The sequence below is a fragment of the Letharia lupina genome (assembly GCF_014066315.1).
Source record: "Letharia lupina isolate WasteWater1 chromosome Unknown contig_11, whole genome shotgun sequence".
Classification (NCBI taxonomy): Eukaryota; Fungi; Ascomycota; class Lecanoromycetes; order Lecanorales; family Parmeliaceae; genus Letharia; species Letharia lupina.
This window is the reverse complement of record NW_023502980.1, coordinates 140,206-157,298: the sequence shown is the minus strand read 5'-3', so window position 1 is coordinate 157,298 and position 17,093 is coordinate 140,206. Positions and strand designations below refer to the sequence as shown.

Sequence of the window (17,093 nt, the reverse complement as noted above, 5' to 3'; positions counted from 1 at the left end):
GCGCGTCTAGCATGTCGCAGTGGCAGACCCTCTCATAGGTTTGGCCCTTCACCATCACTACCTTCACTCTACTGACAGCATCAGTGCCTCCTGTACCAGTCTCCCTACCGGCGACCTCCTTCTCCGTCGCTCTCGCCCTCCGTCAATTAGCCATGTATCAATCTGCCGGCCAATCATCATTTCTCCGAACCTCCAGATCCACCCATCATTGAAGCCGAAGTAGAGCGGACATCGAGTCGGTTGGGTTTGGAGAGGTGGAATCCGAGACGTTGAAGAGATGGTCATTGGCGGGCCTGGGGAACTCTACAAGTGGAAACAAAGCTCTACGATTTGCCTATTTTGTCCAAATGTCCGGAATGAGGAGATACCAGGTGTTGAAAGACAGGAGGGTTTTAGACACCTCATTCCCATAACAGTATTGGCCAAGCTCTTCTCTTCTCTGGTGCGCGTGATATGACTTCATTACAATGCTTTCCTTCCCACAACACAAAGGAACGTCGTATCAAAACTCGCTCCCTTCTTCATCTCCTCCTCCAACTTCCTCACAAAGCTTTTGATGTCATTTGCATCCCCCACCCCTTCAACATTTTCCTCCACCAAGTCTAGGTAGCCAGCGAGGTTGCTTTGGCCCCACATGGCCCGGAATTGGTCACCAATCAGATGGCGGTCAGTCGCTACGGATGTGAGACCGTGGCTCCGGAACAGTTCAGGAAGCTGCTCGACCCATCTAGATCTGTTAGAGTTGATGTGAGGGGGTTGGACAAAGGTTGAGGGCTTACTCGTAAGTGGTATATGGCTTTGGTTTTGCCCAAATTTTACAGTGCCGGTCGAGAGCAGGGCTTGGCATGTTGGGATCGGGCTTCCAGACGCTGACTGACTTTGCTAAAGGCTCGAACCATTGCAGGTAGCCACCAGGTTCTGGACCATGGTCAATAAGTAGCTCAATCTAAATCAAGTTCAATGTTCCTCTGCAATGTCGCAGTAATAAGGAAAGCAAATTCAACGAAAGGACCTACTCAGCAAGGACATGAGATTCTTGAGGAGCACCGGAGCGTCTGGATTATTGACGAGACAGAGCCAGAATCTAGCATGGACGACATCATACTGCTCCACGAACTCGGCAGGGAATTCTTTGAAGCAATCGTGGACTACTAGCCGGACATTGGATATGGTATACAGAGGCGAAAACTGCTCGTCTGATATGTCGAAACCATGAATGGTTGCATTCGGGTATTTCGCGGCAGTTTCAAGCGCCCATGCTCTTTATTACCGTGAGTGCAAGTGGGCAGACTGAGAGGAAGAAGTGCCTTACGCAGTCCCTGTGCCTACATCAGCGATGCGGATCTCCTTCTGGCTTGTGGGTATTCTAGGATTGATCAGGTAGCCAGCAGTTTCTTTCATGAGCAGATGGTTGTAATTCAGTCTAGTGACAGCGATTAGGCAGACGTCAATAGGCCTCGGGTGAGACTGTCTACCTGATAGATGACCTGAAGGTCCGCTGAATTGGATAAGCCACTTTATCCTCGGTCTGAGTCGCCATGGGGGACGATTCCTTCCGTCGCCTGCAGAGTGTTATGTGACTTGTCCAAAGAGGGGGCCAGAATTAAGGCCAAATTTAGGTCAGCGGTAGCTTAAAGTCAGGCGTGTAGTCAACAGTATAGTACAAACAAAGCGTGGATTGCTAGACACCATATGAGAGATCAGAGCCTCGCTGCGGACTGGACGAAGGAATGCCGGAAGAGGCATTTTAATCCCTTCTTACACGAAGGATTTTGTATGCCTAGCACGCCTTTTTCCTTCCGAACAAGGGAGAAGACCGGATGATCTCATGACGCTTCTCGGCATGAACAGACGAAAAAGAAGCATAGGCAGTGGATGAGATGGGTAAGTGGGTAACAACCCACACCTGAAGTACCTTACAATATTGACGGCCCCCGCCATTCAGGGACTGCACTCTCGCTTTACGTTGCTGCATGACCGCCGATCACAATGCCAATCATTTCCATTGGCGGTGTAGTGGTAGCGTGGTGATTGGGTAAATTAAGATACCTAGCGGGATGCACATATTTCATTTGGAGCACTAGAAGGCAGAGGTTGGAGAGCAAGTGCCCACCTCTCATTGTCAGCAGGACCAACGGCCTAGCTGCTGTGTAATGTAAATGCCAAATACGAAGACCAATACATACTACATCTCGTTATTAATTCTAAGGAAGAGGCCAAATATGTCTGCGTTCAGAGCTTTCGCTTGATGACCCGGATTGGAAGCTCCTTCATGAGACCGATGCTGATGTTAGCCTCGATATCGTCATACATCATCTTGATTCCAATGTCCCTCTTCCTCTCCCACGCTAATTTTTTATCACCTCCGCATTCTCTCAATGTCTTCTCATCTACGATCAGTTCTAACGAGTAGTCTTTCAAAAGCGTTGCCATGACGGACGTCAGCTCAATCTGCGCGAAAGTTCTTCCAGGACAGGCTCGTCCGCCGGCGCCAAACGCGTGCCACGCTGGGAGGCCACCCTTGACATCGTCAGGCCTGTCATCTGTACCTAACCATCTTTCTGGGTTGAAATATAGAGCCGGCGAGTCAGACAGTGCAGCACGTCTTGCGGGCGCCACTTGCGGTTTCTTCCACGTCGCCGGATTACGGGCGGCGGCTGCATTGTTGATGAGAGTCAGAGTGTTCTCCGGGACCACATGAGATTGGCCCTTTGAGTCAACAACGGTAACGGGCTCGATGGTCGTCCGCATGAGGAACGAGCCAGGGTTGTAGATGTAAAGCACTTCCTTCTGCACTGCGCCGATATAGCCTTTCTGAAGCGCTTGATAGTCCTTTTCAACCGTCCAATCGCTCTTTGGACGTAGGCCGAGATGTCTATCCAAGTCTTCCTGAATTCGTTTTTGATACTCTGGATAGAGCGTTATTAACACGAAGATGAATCCCATGGTGCTTCCCAATGTTTCGTGCCCGGCGAGCAGAGTGAAGAAGATATTTCCCAGCACACTTTCTTCGGGAAGAGGTTTCTTGCCTGTAATTTCTGGATCCGCCGCAGAAATTACAATAGCCTCTAGATCCAATTAGCATATCCAATCGAATGGAGATCTGTGTTGCGCCTACCAAGAATTGTTTTGTTCCTCTTGCCTGCAAGCTCAACCATGTTCTCAGCGGCTCCCGAACGGAGCTCCTGGATGTATTTGGTCACTTCGGTAAAGCTTGCATGCGCTTCCTTGAACATCTGGCCCGGAAGCTTGCCAAGCAGCGCTCGCGGGGTCATGAAAACGGTTGCCAGACGACTGAGCATCATGAATAAAGCTGTGCCAAACGTCAACTTGTGTCCGGATGGTACTGCGGTTGTGGATCCATAATCCTCCCACTCCAGCCTTTTGTTGAAGAAGCCGCTCGAGATCACATGAAGAGCCAGCCTTGAGGTCCAAGACCGGATAACAGGGATGACTGATCCTTCTTTTTCGATCCAGTAGGCGGCAAGTGTCTCCATCTGATGTTGAGCCTCGTCCCAGACAATCTTATTCATCGCGTTGCCGAATCCAGCACTGACTGCCCTCCTGTGAGCCTTCCATTCCTCCCCGGACACGGAACTAATGGTTGGTCCCCAAAGATCATAGAACTTAACGAGCTCTATTGGCTGCTCAACCTTCGGGTGCAATGTAAAAAGCTGATCAATTACTGCATTGTCGCAAGTCCAGAGCATGTTGCCATTGGGTGTCGCCAGGACAAACGTATCGCTGCCAGCGTCTTTATATGGTTGATGGCCAGTTTTCCATATCTTCCAGATCTGAGAAATTCTGTCCACTTCAGCGAAGGATAGTAGCGATGGGTTTGGGGCACAAACTGTGACCATGGGCTCACCCACGCGCGGGGCAGAAGCTCGAGGATGGGGACAAGGACCGGATAGCAGATCATCCACCATGCATCAGAGAGATAGATGCTGCATATGTCAGTGCATGTCAACCTCGAATCTCTGGTGGGCAACTCACGGGGAGTAGAATACGGGAAACCCGGTCTTGGAGGCTACAGAGTAATTCTGCCTCCATTTCGAGACCTTCAAGTATGTCCCCAGGATGGCTAGCCCCAACAAGCCTGTCAGAACAATGCTAACCATCTTGATTCCCTGAGAGGTGTGCAGATGAAGGACAGGCTGCAGAGTTGTAAGAGAAAACGAAGGACTTGGTTGCGGAGTTGAAAGGCTCAGGGATATATACGAAAGGCTTTCGCAAGGCTGCTCCGAGCTCAAACATAAGCCGCGCTACAGAGGAACTTGAAGGTCGAATAAGCCTTCAGCAACTCAGTTCTTCGTCACTTAATCTCGACTATAACGTTATTCGTAATTGAGTGAATTAGTGTATGAAAAGAGATTGTTGTGGATCAAGGTGTTTAATGGAGTGAATACGTGTTAGAAAATGGCTAACCAGTTTCTGACCTGCCCCACCTGCTGTACCAGTACGTACCCCTACCCTAAGACCTTCCATGCCACCTGGCCCCTTCTTATTGCATACTTTAGGATATTGATATTCATTCGCAGCCTTGAATACTTTATCGAAGGCTTTTTGAAGTACCTGCCAAGCCAAGTAGTGGTATCGAATCAGCGTATACACCAACATTATTATTAAGTACGTTCTACATCTTCTATCCTCAAGGTTCCATAGTAGCCGAAGAGCCGGCTAAAGTAAAATTGTCTTTTGAACGCCAAGCTTTTGAATACGTCTCACATTCTTCAATACCGTATGAATATACCGTATTTGACTGGTATGGAAGACAGTATCTTATTTCGCTTTGCAAATGAGACCTGGGGTTTGTCATATACGCCAGGTATTTCTTGCGCGGTTCATTATTGTAACCATTCTGCCCTACAACCTAATACCACTCGCTCTCTTTCCTTTCAGCTTCCAAGCAAGTTTTCTGCATAGATCTGCAGTAGTCTCATCATCACATCATTGCGCGATACGCAAACTACCTTTTTGCGTCGCATCATTATTTCGGTATTTGGATGGAAGAACACGAATTCGTGCAGCAAGGCATTGGATGGACGTTTTTGGTCGACGAACTGGAAGTCATACTCATCAAGAAGCTTCACAAGGATGATCTTCGCCATCAAGGTTGCGATGTACCGGCCTGGACACGCCCATCTCCCAGCTCCCCATCGGTAGTCGTCCGCGAGAACACTCGAAAATGGTCGAGCGCGGTGATCCGGTAGACTTTGATTGTAAGCCCGAAGAGCGTCGTAGTCTTTTGGGTTGGGAAAAATATGATCATCCATTGCCCTGGAGTATCCCGAGACGCAGATGAATTGTCCTTTTTTGAGTGTGAGGCCGTCAGAGAGGGTATGATCGTTCAGCATCACTCGACCGTAGACTAGATACGTCCCCGGTGCAAGCCTGACTGTTTCTTTCATCGCCGAATCTAGCTTTTCCAAGCAGTTGTAGGCCTCTATGTCCCACTTCCCGTCCACTTCTTCGTGCTTTGTGCGAATCTCCTCGCGAATCTCCTCAAGAAAACGTGGGCAAGCGACCAGATCTGCCACAACACCGACGATCAGAGCTGCTGAACTGTAGGTAGCTCCAGCTGCGGTAGATCCTATAATGCCCTTCACCAGTTGAGGATCAGCGTCCCGCTTATCTTTTGCTTCTCTTATCATGGACGAGATCAGGTCAATGCGTCCTTCACATCCCTCATCCATTCGACGTCGCACTACTTCTGGGTATACGAAACGCTCCAAGGTTCGCCATGTTTGTCGTAGTCGCCATTTAGCTGGAAGAAGCCAGACAAGGAATGGTTGTAGGAACCACGGTACCAGTCGCATTGTGAAGGCTACGGAGAAGACTGTTGTGATCTTTAGAGAGATCTTGAAGATTCCACATGAAGGTGTACTCACCGTTTCTCGTATGCTCCATGAACGTATGAACAAGTTCTGGGTCATCACAGGTGGGTTCGCCTAAGGTAGCGAGAGTTATACTTCGACTGATACAAAGGACTATCTTGTCGACTGGCTTGACAGCAGTCCATGTGTCACTTTGCTGTGGGAACAGCCTTGCCAACGTCTCCTCGATACGAGTCCGGGAGGGCTCAAGGAGCCCAGGAAGAGCTGGAGTAATTCGGTTGAGTAGCACCTTAACATGGAGATTGGTCTTGAGCACCACGTCCATCCCATTCAGACGTCCGAGTAGTGTCGATGCATGGGATCTCCTGGAGCTCATCATGTCCTGAGGCAGCCCATTGAGTTCCGTGATGAATTGGGGTGGAAGCACAACCAAATCGGTGTCCCCGCGGTCAAGACGATACGCACGGCCTTCATACTACTAATTGTTAGGACCGTTTCATCTTTAAGGCACTAAGACACCAAACCTTTTGGTTTGCAATCTCCAGTATGTCCCTCGCCTTTATGGCCCACCGTATCCGAGCAAAAATTCGAGGTTCGAGAAAGAAGCGGCGATTGACGACTGGGAGGCCGTCATTGTAGGTGGGAAAGTGTACGAGGACATATGTGAGAGAGAAGATGATAGCAGCTAGAAGTGCAAGCTGTGTAAGATTTGTCCGATGTTCTAGGAATCTTGTTTTCGTCCACGGCTCACTACCATTGAAGCAGCCATCTGCAAGGTGTTTTGTATAGAGATATAGTAGATCTAGCCTCGCTGTCGACATGTTTGCGTTTGTTGGTCGATACAAGAGTCACTGTATACAATTGCGACGCCTCTGTCAACCTTGGACACTCTTTTATATTGAAGACGGACATCCCCGCCGCAAGGCACTGCATGTACCGCGTCATACTAGATCCTCTTGTTTGAGATCCAAATCTTAAATAGGATGCTACCTTGCGAGCTGCCTCGTGAAATAGAATAGGGGGTGGATCAAGAAACGTAATATTACATTGCATTATTACCATGTACCGTTCGTACCAGAAATGTACCACGTCCGGCAAGTCATCAGCTGATTGCTTATCTCGGAAAAGATCGGCCAACAAGTAAGCACTAGTGAAACAAGTAGTACGCCTTGCAGACCGCAGCTGCAGCTTCGAGGCAATGAGGTTGTGACAAAGCTGGAAGTATATCTACGATGTCCGAAGCGCCGGATTGAAAACGAGGCTGCGGCACGCAGATGACGTTGATGGAGTGTGGAGCTGCACTTGCTGTGTCAACCCTTCAACAGCATTCCAGATGTTTATAAGTAATCGGTTTTACTGAAGATCCTTTACCTTCATTATCCCAGGAATCCTCGAGATTTATGAAGCCTTCGGTCGTCAGCATTCGATAGTACCCTTCAGCCATGGCTTCAACCTCCGCGGCTACGACCGCAAAAGTACCTGCTTTGATCACCACTGCGCTTGTTATCGTTGCAGTAGTATTTCCTATTCTATCTCTCATCGCCATTTTCTTTCGCGACAAGGCCCGAAGAGTCGCAAAGCAACCATTCCAAGTCGATGACTATTGGATTGTTCTTTCATGGGTAAGGAAGGTGTGCTGATGAAGAAGGGCATTCATTGATTATGTATAGATTTTGGTGCTCTCTTTGAGCATCAATGTCTGGACTTTTGGAGCTATCACGGGATTAAATTATTACAGGATCGATTCCTTGACCGGAACTAGTGATTCTCTCAAGGCAAGTTCATTGTGAAGCAATGACTTAGGGCATCGGCTGGCAAGCTTACAAGTCCACCAGTGCCTCATCATTGCATGCTCACTGGTTCAGCTTCCCCTCTCCGCGGTCAAGATTTCCATTTTGCTCTTCTATAAGAGAATCTTTACTACACCGAAATTCAAACTCGCTGTGCGGATCACAATCCCGTTCATCGTTGCCTGGGGTGCTATCTTTTTCGTTGTGAGTATATATGTCCATCTGGGTCGACTAAAGACTCAATCTTTCGACAGCTTGGATTAATCCAGGGGGATCCGATCTCAGCATCTTGGATGCCTGGGGAAGGCCACCTGCGATGGGATTCGACAGCGCTTGGCTTAGCTCAAGTGGGAAGTAGTGTCGCCCTTGACTTCATCATTCTTTGTTTTCCAATACCAGTCATCTTCGGTCTTCATATGCGTACCCAGAGAAAGGTTGCGATTGCATTGATTTTCTGGGTGGGAGGCTTGTGAGTTATCCTCGTTTACTCACTGGCTTTGATTGACAAGTAAATAGTTGTTGTATTGCAGCTATCGTTCGACTTGTCTTCATCAACCAATCTGTTAGACAAGTCGAAAAATCCGAATACGCAATCCGTGAGTCTTTTCCAAGGTAGACAGGAATTGCTTGGGTGAACGAGCGTGCTGACATCTTTAGACGTCCAATCCAAGCAGTTCGTATTCATGATAATTGAACCAAATTGCTCCATTATCGCCGCTTGCCTACCTTGCTACGGTCCCCTGTTACCCAGAGGCAGGTCCCCAGGCTCTCTCGTCCGCAGTGTGATATCAGTGTTTTCTCTTCATAGCAGAGACTCGACTGGTAGTCGCAGCCAGCAAAAGTCTATCGATCCAGCTCCTAGGAACAGTTCATCTATTGATTCACACATCAATCTCAAGCAAGCATCCGCCGATTGGTCTACAGCACATAACGAGGGTCACGTTACTAACAACGTCGAAAGCCGGAGTGAAGAAGGACCGGAAGGCCATCAGGACGGTGTGATCAATATAACGAAAGCCTACGACATCACAAGGGATTCGAGACATGAAGAAAATGTGGGATAGGGGACGTCCGAGTACCTCAGGTAGCTGGCACTGAAAGAGTTCTATAGACATAATTGGGGTGTCTGAGCTACCACTATAAGACTACCAACTATTCAATGTCTTCCCTCTCAAGCTTTTCTTGTTGAAAGTAGGATACAAGACCATTACATTCTTGTACCAGACCCACTAGCAATCGTACCTGATACAGCAAGCAGGAACATACCGGTCATACTCGGACATTGCTTAACGTTTGAAAGAAGGCAGTTGCTAAGACGAGAAAAGCGGCTGGTCGGGTTTACATTATGCAGACCAAATGCCATTGACGTCAGGAATGTAGTCCTAGGTAGGAACAAATGTGCTCGCAACTCGCGCGTGCCAAGCCTTACGCAACCACGACACGACTGCACTTGTCCTGCAAGTCAGCCATGAATGAGTAGCTGAATCGGCCCGGAGTGTCTTTTTAGATTGGGCACGCAAGGCCGTAGATGTGTGTGGGAAAGCGGTCATACGCTTTCAAGCCTACAACTAGTATAAGTTACTGTTTAGTGACGGACTAATCTTACTAGTGATCACCTTTTGGTCTAGTCGTAACGAGCATAACCCGTCCCGCTTCTGCCGTCCGTGCTGAGCGTGCGCCACCATCCGCCAACACATCGTCATCAAATCCTATAAATCCTATAAATCCTATCACGGCTTGCATGTGTTCGATTGGATCCTAGTTGCGAATTATCGGGAGTAATTTCGCTGATCTCGCGATCATGTTACATCCATTGCTGCATGAGAAGGAAATCCTATAGCCCGTCTTATGTGAGCATTTTCAGAGTTACATTTGCAAAGGACTCCAGATCGGCCGACTTGAGAAGGTAAGGTACGTAGCACCAATTCTGTCTACCTACTTGACTTCCCGCAGGGCGGTACGTGCCGCTTTCCTTGCGTCCGCCGACATCAATCTAAATAATTCCCCGATACCTAACCACTAGAATAATTTCATACAACATATTACCATACGAGTAGCATTTCTTGAATGCACCCATATACACAGCCGACAGAGTCGATAGCTGCCGCTGGCTGCCACATCATCAACAGTCCTTCGAGAAGAGATTGCGGTGACCACGCAGCGTACCCCTAGCGCGATGCGGATGTCGAGTCAGCTGGCCTAATTAGGTTCTGGATCATCAAATTCGTAACCAGTAAATGATCATGCGCTCTGAGAAAGTCTCCGACGCTGTCTGTCACAAATATTCTCCGGGTGAGCATCCCAAAGATGGCGCTGACGTACTCTAGTGCTATGGGTGTAATACCTTGGATCACGACACCTTGCCTGTACCGGACTGCATCGCTAGTGCATCTGAATGCATGTCGACAAAAAATCTGAGTGAAGATTCCCACTCCTTTGGCTCTAGTGCAACCGCCAAAAGACTTCAGATGCCTCCTTGGAATTGTCAGTGTACATCTCTGGGGTTGCGCCATTAGCCAATGCTCCACCTCTGGCTTCGCCACATTCAAAAAATCAAAGATTGTTTCTATTTTGTTGCATACTCCAATCTTCCGTCACCCCTGGTTGAACAAGGAACTTCGACAGGCTCCTGTTATTTGCAAATCCGTTCCCAAGTTTGCCATTAATCTTGCTTATGCTAATCAGGCCAATCTTCGTGTTTTGCTAAATTCAAACCCTTGCATTCGGGATCGAATGACAGCATGGTTGGGGTACCTATAACAAACTCTCTTGCGTCCGATAAGAATAGACATGCTATACAATATCCTTTACGTGGATCTACAGAGTGCACACCCATGACACTGCTTAGCGATGTCACGTCGTCTCACTACCCAAGATACAAGCATGTACTTCGTCATGGTGCATGTGGAGTTGTCGGCGCATGTGTGCAAAGTAGCTTTGGAATCGTGGAGGTGTCTCATGAGCTTTCAGCTCCTGCATCCTGTAGACATCTATTATTCGAACTTGTTACATGCAGGAGAGAAATATCCGGAGCACCTGATGGCGGGCTCTTGCATATATTTGCGCGATAGCGCTATCCGAGATATTCTGACTCATGCGTATGAACAGGGTGCTCAGCAGAGATTCGTATTGCTCGTTTGCCTGAACCCGTCAGTCTTACTGTTTTGAAGGATTCAGAATGCATGCCACGGTTGTAAAGATGTTCGGCTCCGTGTGGATCAATCCACAATACATTCAAATTTCTGCAAATCACAAAGCTGAATGCACTCACGCCGTACGTCACCCCCAGCTCGAAGCTCATCATGACCTATAAGCCAGCTCCTACGCTGGCTAGACTAGAGTTTCTATCTAGGCAGAGTCAAACCCTTGCATACAGGCTCGCCTCCGCTTGCACAAATCCTAAACCTCAGGCTTTTTCCCCACTACACACACAAACCCATCGACCGTCGATACCCCCTTACCATACTCTTCCATCAGCCCCTCCAGATGTTTGTCGCGGAACTGGTCCACCGCCTCGCTCAGCCCCGTTGGCACATCCATCAGCGAGAGTAGATGCAGCTCGTTCATCTGCATAAGCAGACTTCGTCTTACCTGCATGCGGTCATGTGCAACCACTTCCAGTCCAACTGAAGTCATTGTGGGGCCAATGTCGAAAACCCAGCTAAAGCTGGATTTAGTGACAAAATGAGAGTGGCGAAGAGAAGACGAACCGTGCATTATAGTTTGCGAAAGGATTTTGCTCGAGGTCGATGAAGGCTTGGGCGGCGGTGGTGGGCTGAGTGGAAGAAGCAGCGATGGGCGTGATGTCATTCTTGTCGTGTTCGGTCCATTGGATGTAACCGCCGGGTCCTAGTTCCATAAGCCTACTCTTTAATGATACACCCGGAGGAAATCCGAACTTAGCAACGTCATTGCATTCTGAAGTATCTGCGTCACTTGAGACGTTGACAGGGTGAGAAACAGCCGAAGATGGACGACGTCAAAGTGGCCATGGAAGCGATTCGGGAAGGCTTGATAGACGTCGTGGTGGTGGAGAGTGACATTTGGTGGCAGCCAGGCGCGAGGTGGGAAGAACTTGTCAGAAATGTCAAACCCGTCCACATCGGCCTGTAGAGAGTTGTCTTCTGCGACATCGATCGGCCAGATCCTACAGTTTGGTGATGAGTCAATTTATAGATGGGTAGTAGGAAGCCTTCCGTACGCAGTCTGCGTGCCCAAGTCTGCGATGCGGCTGGGCTGCTGGGCAGCAAGGCTGATACTCGGATGGAGAGTGTAGCTGGTAAGCTGTTTGAGGACGTGATGGAAGTAGTTGATCCTTTGTCCCCCGCACCCCCACCCAAAAGGTGGTTCGCGAGGTGTAAGTCAGTCAGTCAGTCATGAGGGAGAAACCGTGATGAAATTTTTCCCCCCCAAAGCGACATGAAGTCTTGTATGTATTTTACGCACTTTGCAGCCGAGATGAAATCCCTTCCTTTACTGTATTCGGAGGCCATGTTTCGGAGGACTCGGAGCGATGGAGGGGTTGGATAAGGAGATTTCAAGACGCCAGAGTGGGGGAGTCAATAGGTGATAGAAGTCGTGCTGCTTCCTCGTGGATTTTACAAAAGAGGGACAAGTGTAAATGTCTGGAAGTGCAATGCGGAAGTATTGATTGCTGGCTGGAATGGGGTCCGCTGGAGGATGCTATCTTCGGGCTCGACTTTTCCTACGGGGCAGGGGGGAGTGTTTTTGAGTTTATTTTTTCTTTTTCTTTCTCATCACTATGAGGTCACTTTCTTTAGGGATAAGCGTAGAAGGATTGGCCTCTAGACCGAGACTCTCTACAAAATGAAGGGGCGCACAGACACGATCTCTTACTCGATTGAGACCCGCTTTGCCGTTCATGACTCGACTTTCTTGCTCCGAATTTCTCGAACCATATGCGCTTCCTGGGTGACCTGTGAAAGGTGTACAGTTTATGGAAGTCCTAGAATACACTAATCATACATGTCCTCGCTGAGAGTAGGCGCAAAGGATAATTGATCATCCTAGAACGGGCACATCCCATCTTTCTTTCGCCTCACCAGCATCTTTTGCCACGGCCAGCAGAACAGGAATTCATGGATCATGATGTTCTGTGGCCGTTTCGTGCCCGGGAGGAAATCGAACTCGTACTCCGTCAGCAGTTTTGCGAATAGGATCTTGAGGACTAGACTGGCAAAATAGCGGCCTGGACATGCGGACTTGCCGTAGCCAAAATTGAGTATGTTATGTTCTGTTGACGAGAACAAATGCTCTTCGTTACCGGCTTTCGGCTTGCTATCATTTGTCTGGGCCTGCTGGCGCCGTCTATAGCTCCTCAGCCCGTCAAACACTTCTGGATGGGGAGTGTTCGCCGGGTCGTTCTCGATTGCAAAGATGGGGAGACATGCATAACTGCCTTTGGGGAGGTGCAGACCGTTCTCGAACGTGTGGGCTTGTTTGAATAGCCGCTTCATCCCTAGGATCGTAGGCGGTGACATCCTCTGGGATTCGCGAAAGACACTGTCTAGTTTTTGGAGTTGTGAGTACGATGCCTCATTCCATCCCTGTTTGCCCTCGACCTCGGCTTCGATCTCGAATCGTAATTCCTCAAGAAGGCCTGGGTTAGCGGTGAGGTCATACAAAACGTTCACCATTCTGAGGAGTGTGGTGTGTACCGCGGCCAGGGCTAAAAGCACCTCAACGTGGGCCAAGGTGTCTGGATCTCGGTCTCTGCCCTTTGCGGTGCTGGCGAGCCACGAGAGCACATTTGAGTCTTCTTCATGGCCTTCTGGACCCCATGAGTAGTCATCGCTCTTGCAGAGAAGCTCGTGAATCTTCGGACCAAGGAGTGCTTTCGCTGACCGAACGTATCTTTGGCCATGCCAGTAGGAGGGAAGCATGCGGCAGAGTAAGGGGCGCACCCACTCAGGGAATAGACGTAGCAGGACGACGGTTCTGAATACTGGCCAGAATTATCAGCACAAGCTAGATGGTTCGAGCAGAGTCACTTGGAAAGGAGGCGCACAGTTCTCGGTATAATCAAATGAAATGTCCAGCCATGTGGCGTCACGACATAATGTAGGACCAACCAAAGCTCTTCCAGAGAGCCTTGCAGATATTTTCCCTAATATTTTATAAGGCGTAAACTCGGTCCACTCGTCGCAGGTGGGAAAGTAGTCTTCGAAAGCAGCGTTGAGTTCGTTCTCCAAGCCTGGGGTGAGGATACCGAGACGCGGAGTGAGCTTGCGTTGTACAATGGCATGATGTAGCCTGCTTTCCAGAATCAGATCCAGGCCGGTGTATGGACCTAGAAGATCATGTTCGAGCGCACCATTCGGGCTTGCGATCGTTGAAGGTAGGGTCGAAAGTTCGTCCAGAAGACAATTCGGCAGAACGACTATGTTGCCGTCGCCTCGGACGAGCTGGAAGGCCCCGTCCTTAAACTTTGCTGATATGAGCGGTAGACTTGAATTTCGAACACAGAGCTAAGAATCACCTTTTTATAGCCATTTTCAAGGATCTGTGCTGCTTTACCAGCGAAGACCAAATTGAGTAACACTCTGGGGATTGTAACTAAAGGGCTGCCCAGGAGAGGATACGCGCTATTCTTCTGTACCACGCGCTTTGTGATGATTAAGTCGACTCCACAGTACGAGAGTAGGATGAATGGGAGAATAAAATATGGTGAGACAACGAAGTCCATTTTGCCTTCACTTCGGTTCTCAATCATTTGCTTGATTGATAGAAGCGCACAGTTGGGCGAGGAACATTCGCTGATTTACTTCCACGGAGCTTTACGCAGGCACCATTAGACTATGGTTGCGTAAATGAGATAAGGCTGGGAACGTGAAAGAATGCGGAGTCTCCGATAAGACTGTACTGCAGATCTCGACCTAGGGACCGTCATTTCGGTATTTACGTAGATCACGCCTCAAACATGGCGCATTGGAGCCAGTATTATCCATTGACCGTGTTTCACTGGCATTGCCAATAGATCTTGAAAAAAAAGAGCGAAAATAGGAGGCGGAAAAGGAAACAGAAAGGCAAAGAAGGAGTCCTGCGAGCACAGCCAATGAATTACGATGACTGTTGAAGGAGAATTTTTAATGCAAGTAAGACGGAAATCAAGAAAGTGCATGGGGCGCTGCTTGACCGCAGGAATAGATGGGAAGCATGCAGGCTCTGAGATTTTTGATTGACAAATAAATACCCGGGTGAAGACACAGTGGTGGAGGGGTTTTTCGTCCGATTAGTCAAAAGTAAGCCCTTATAAAAAAGGACCACGTCTGCCTGCATGATGCGGAACACGCATCTGGTAGACGACCTTGCTTAGACAGTAAAGTAGTCGCATTGGCTACTGATATCGAGTGTGGATACTCTCGACGCACGGACCTAAAACAGTCAAAACAGTGTCCGGGGAATTAAATCAGGCGGAACGGATGCGCGCCGCTTGATGAGCGTGTTATGATGCGTGATATCGTACCTTACACTAGTAGTATCTTAAATTACCTGAGTTTTAATATCACCCCACTACACCACCACGAATCATGTAGACGAACAAAACCGGTGTCCAAATTGGCTTGCCGCTGTTGATCATTACATCTCAGTTCAACTCTATCAGAGATGTAGGATGGTACGGATCAGCGTTCTATATCGCATTGTAAGTCTTCATACGCTCACTTGGCCTGTAATCCCACTCATTCGCGTCCAGATGCGCAACCCAGCCTCTTGCCGGTAAGACGTTCATTCTCTTTCCAAAGCGGACGGTCTACTTGGCCTACCTAGGAGTGTTTGAGCTTGGAAGTTTGGTTTGCGCACTGGCACCGACATCGAATGCGCTTATTGCTGGAAGAGCTGTAGCAGGGTTCGGGGCTTCGGGGGTCTTTGCCGGAGGCTTTGTTCTACTGACGACAATCATTCCGCTACACAAGCGCGCCATCTGGACGGGGACGATGAGCTCGACATTTGCTATTGCTAGTATCGTGGGCCCCGTCATTGCTGGCGCTTTTACCGAGCATATCACATGGCGGTGGTGCTTCTATCTCAATCTCCCAATCGGAGGTTTCGCCGCAGTGCTCATTCTGTTTCTATTTCGCATCAAGGCAGCAGCAACCGAAAAAGCCCGGTTACTGGAAAAGATTAAAGGTTTAGACGGCTTAGGCTTTGTTCTATTCGCTGGCTCTATAACAATGCTGCTCCTGGCCCTCCAATTCGGTGGGACGGCATATGCTTGGAAGTCGTCAGTAATCATTGGCCTCTTCGTCGGTTTTGGCGTCACTATGCTTGCCTTCATTCCATGGCAACTGTACCTGCAAGATACGGCACTGATTCCTCCGAGGTTGTTCAAGAATAGGAACGCCTCGCTCATCTTCTCTAGCTCCATATTCGTGAATGGACCGTTTCAGACTATCGTTTACTGGCTACCCATTTGGTTCCAAGCTGTCCTAGGAGTTAGCCCAGAGGCTAGCGGTATTAGGTACTTGCCTACTGTCATTTCTGACGCCCTCGCTTCGATGATAGGCGCGGGTATCGTAATGCAGCTGGGAGTATGGAACCCCTTTCTATTGTTCGCGGAGGTAATGGTGTGCATCGGTGGTGGTCTCTTGACTACAATCCATCCTGGCATATCTGATGGCCATTGGATTGGCTATCAAATCTTTGGCGGCATTGGGTACTCCCTTGCTTCGAATCTAGTAGGTCCCATCCGCGACCTACTTTGGACACCGTCTAATCTAGTATTTTCCTACAGGCTCATCTCGGCATGCAGGCGTCTCTTCCACAAGACCTCGTCCCAATCGGAGCCACAACGTTGTTGTTCGGCATCTCGACCAGTTGTGCCATCTTTTTATCTATCGGCCAAACTCTTTTCAACAGCCGCCTATCCACGAATCTTTCTCATGTCGTTCCGCCAGACATTGCTAGCAATGTCATGTCTGTCGGCGCAACTAATGTGAGGTCTGTGGTCGGTAGCGGTGACCTGACAGCAGTACTTCAGGCATACAGCAATGCGGTAACGCAAGTCTTTGTATGTTTGGTGAAGCCTTGTCTCGATATCAAGATTCCAAGCTAAATGCCGACACAGTATATTCCTGCCGTAGCGCCGGTCATCTCGTTTCTCTTGCTGCTGGGATGCACTTGGACCTCAGTCAAGAAGCCAAAGGCAAAAGAGCCTCAGGAAGAGTCAGAGCCTAAGGAAAATGTCTAAGGCTTCTTCGTCATGGGGAAGGAATGGCACGCATATGAAACTTCACATAGACAAAGACTCGGAACAAATTGCCACTGTGGGACTTGAGGCCGGTGAGCCGCATGATAATCGGATCTTGTAGGTTTGGTCGTGTATAATAGGACATAATACGTACTCGTCTTATCAGAATTGTGCTCATAAACATTGAAGAATTGCCCCACGGAGACTTTGGGGTTTGAAGAAAACGCCATCATCCTCCGACGTACTTTACTTGAAAAC

The 17,093-nt window shown here is 48.9% G+C and overlaps 6 protein-coding genes across 6 annotated transcripts; 2 read left to right on the top strand and 4 right to left on the bottom strand.

Annotated features, from left to right (window-relative positions):
* Nucleotides 1-462: 462 nt before the first annotated feature.
* HO133_000618 (uncharacterized protein) lies at nt 463-1,540 on the bottom strand (the record flags this gene model as incomplete). Its single annotated transcript, XM_037291557.1, has 5 exons — nt 463-727; nt 780-918; nt 1,017-1,261; nt 1,313-1,423; nt 1,488-1,540. The coding sequence occupies 5 exons, from the start codon at nt 1,538-1,540 to the stop codon at nt 463-465; spliced, it is 813 nt and encodes a 270-aa protein (XP_037151919.1).
* A 692-nt stretch (nt 1,541-2,232) lies between these two features.
* On the bottom strand, nt 2,233-6,658 carry HO133_000617 (uncharacterized protein; the record flags this gene model as incomplete). Its single annotated transcript, XM_037291556.1, has 8 exons — nt 2,233-3,068; nt 3,119-3,804; nt 3,852-3,947; nt 3,997-4,157; nt 4,429-4,575; nt 4,974-5,839; nt 5,892-6,312; nt 6,362-6,658. The coding sequence occupies 8 exons, from the start codon at nt 6,656-6,658 to the stop codon at nt 2,233-2,235; spliced, it is 3,510 nt and encodes a 1,169-aa protein (XP_037151918.1).
* A 621-nt stretch (nt 6,659-7,279) lies between these two features.
* Nucleotides 7,280-8,691, top strand: HO133_000616 (uncharacterized protein; the record flags this gene model as incomplete). Its single annotated transcript, XM_037291555.1, has 6 exons — nt 7,280-7,459; nt 7,703-7,831; nt 7,882-8,096; nt 8,144-8,223; nt 8,285-8,300; nt 8,436-8,691. 6 exons carry the CDS (start codon nt 7,280-7,282, stop codon nt 8,689-8,691), a joined length of 876 nt encoding a protein of 291 aa, XP_037151917.1.
* A 2,335-nt stretch (nt 8,692-11,026) lies between these two features.
* On the bottom strand, nt 11,027-11,486 carry HO133_000615 (uncharacterized protein; the record flags this gene model as incomplete). Its single annotated transcript, XM_037291554.1, has 2 exons — nt 11,027-11,288; nt 11,338-11,486. 2 exons carry the CDS (start codon nt 11,484-11,486, stop codon nt 11,027-11,029), a joined length of 411 nt encoding a protein of 136 aa, XP_037151916.1.
* A 1,168-nt stretch (nt 11,487-12,654) lies between these two features.
* On the bottom strand, nt 12,655-14,360 carry HO133_000614 (uncharacterized protein; the record flags this gene model as incomplete). Its single annotated transcript, XM_037291553.1, is given in 3 exon segments — nt 12,655-13,592; nt 13,656-14,115; nt 14,127-14,360. The coding sequence occupies 3 exon segments, from the start codon at nt 14,358-14,360 to the stop codon at nt 12,655-12,657; spliced, it is 1,632 nt and encodes a 543-aa protein (XP_037151915.1).
* Nucleotides 14,361-15,260: 900 nt separating this feature from the next.
* On the top strand, nt 15,261-16,835 carry HO133_000613 (uncharacterized protein; the record flags this gene model as incomplete). Its single annotated transcript, XM_037291552.1, has 4 exons — nt 15,261-15,290; nt 15,355-16,323; nt 16,380-16,655; nt 16,713-16,835. The coding sequence occupies 4 exons, from the start codon at nt 15,261-15,263 to the stop codon at nt 16,833-16,835; spliced, it is 1,398 nt and encodes a 465-aa protein (XP_037151914.1).
* Nucleotides 16,836-17,093: the final 258 nt, after the last annotated feature.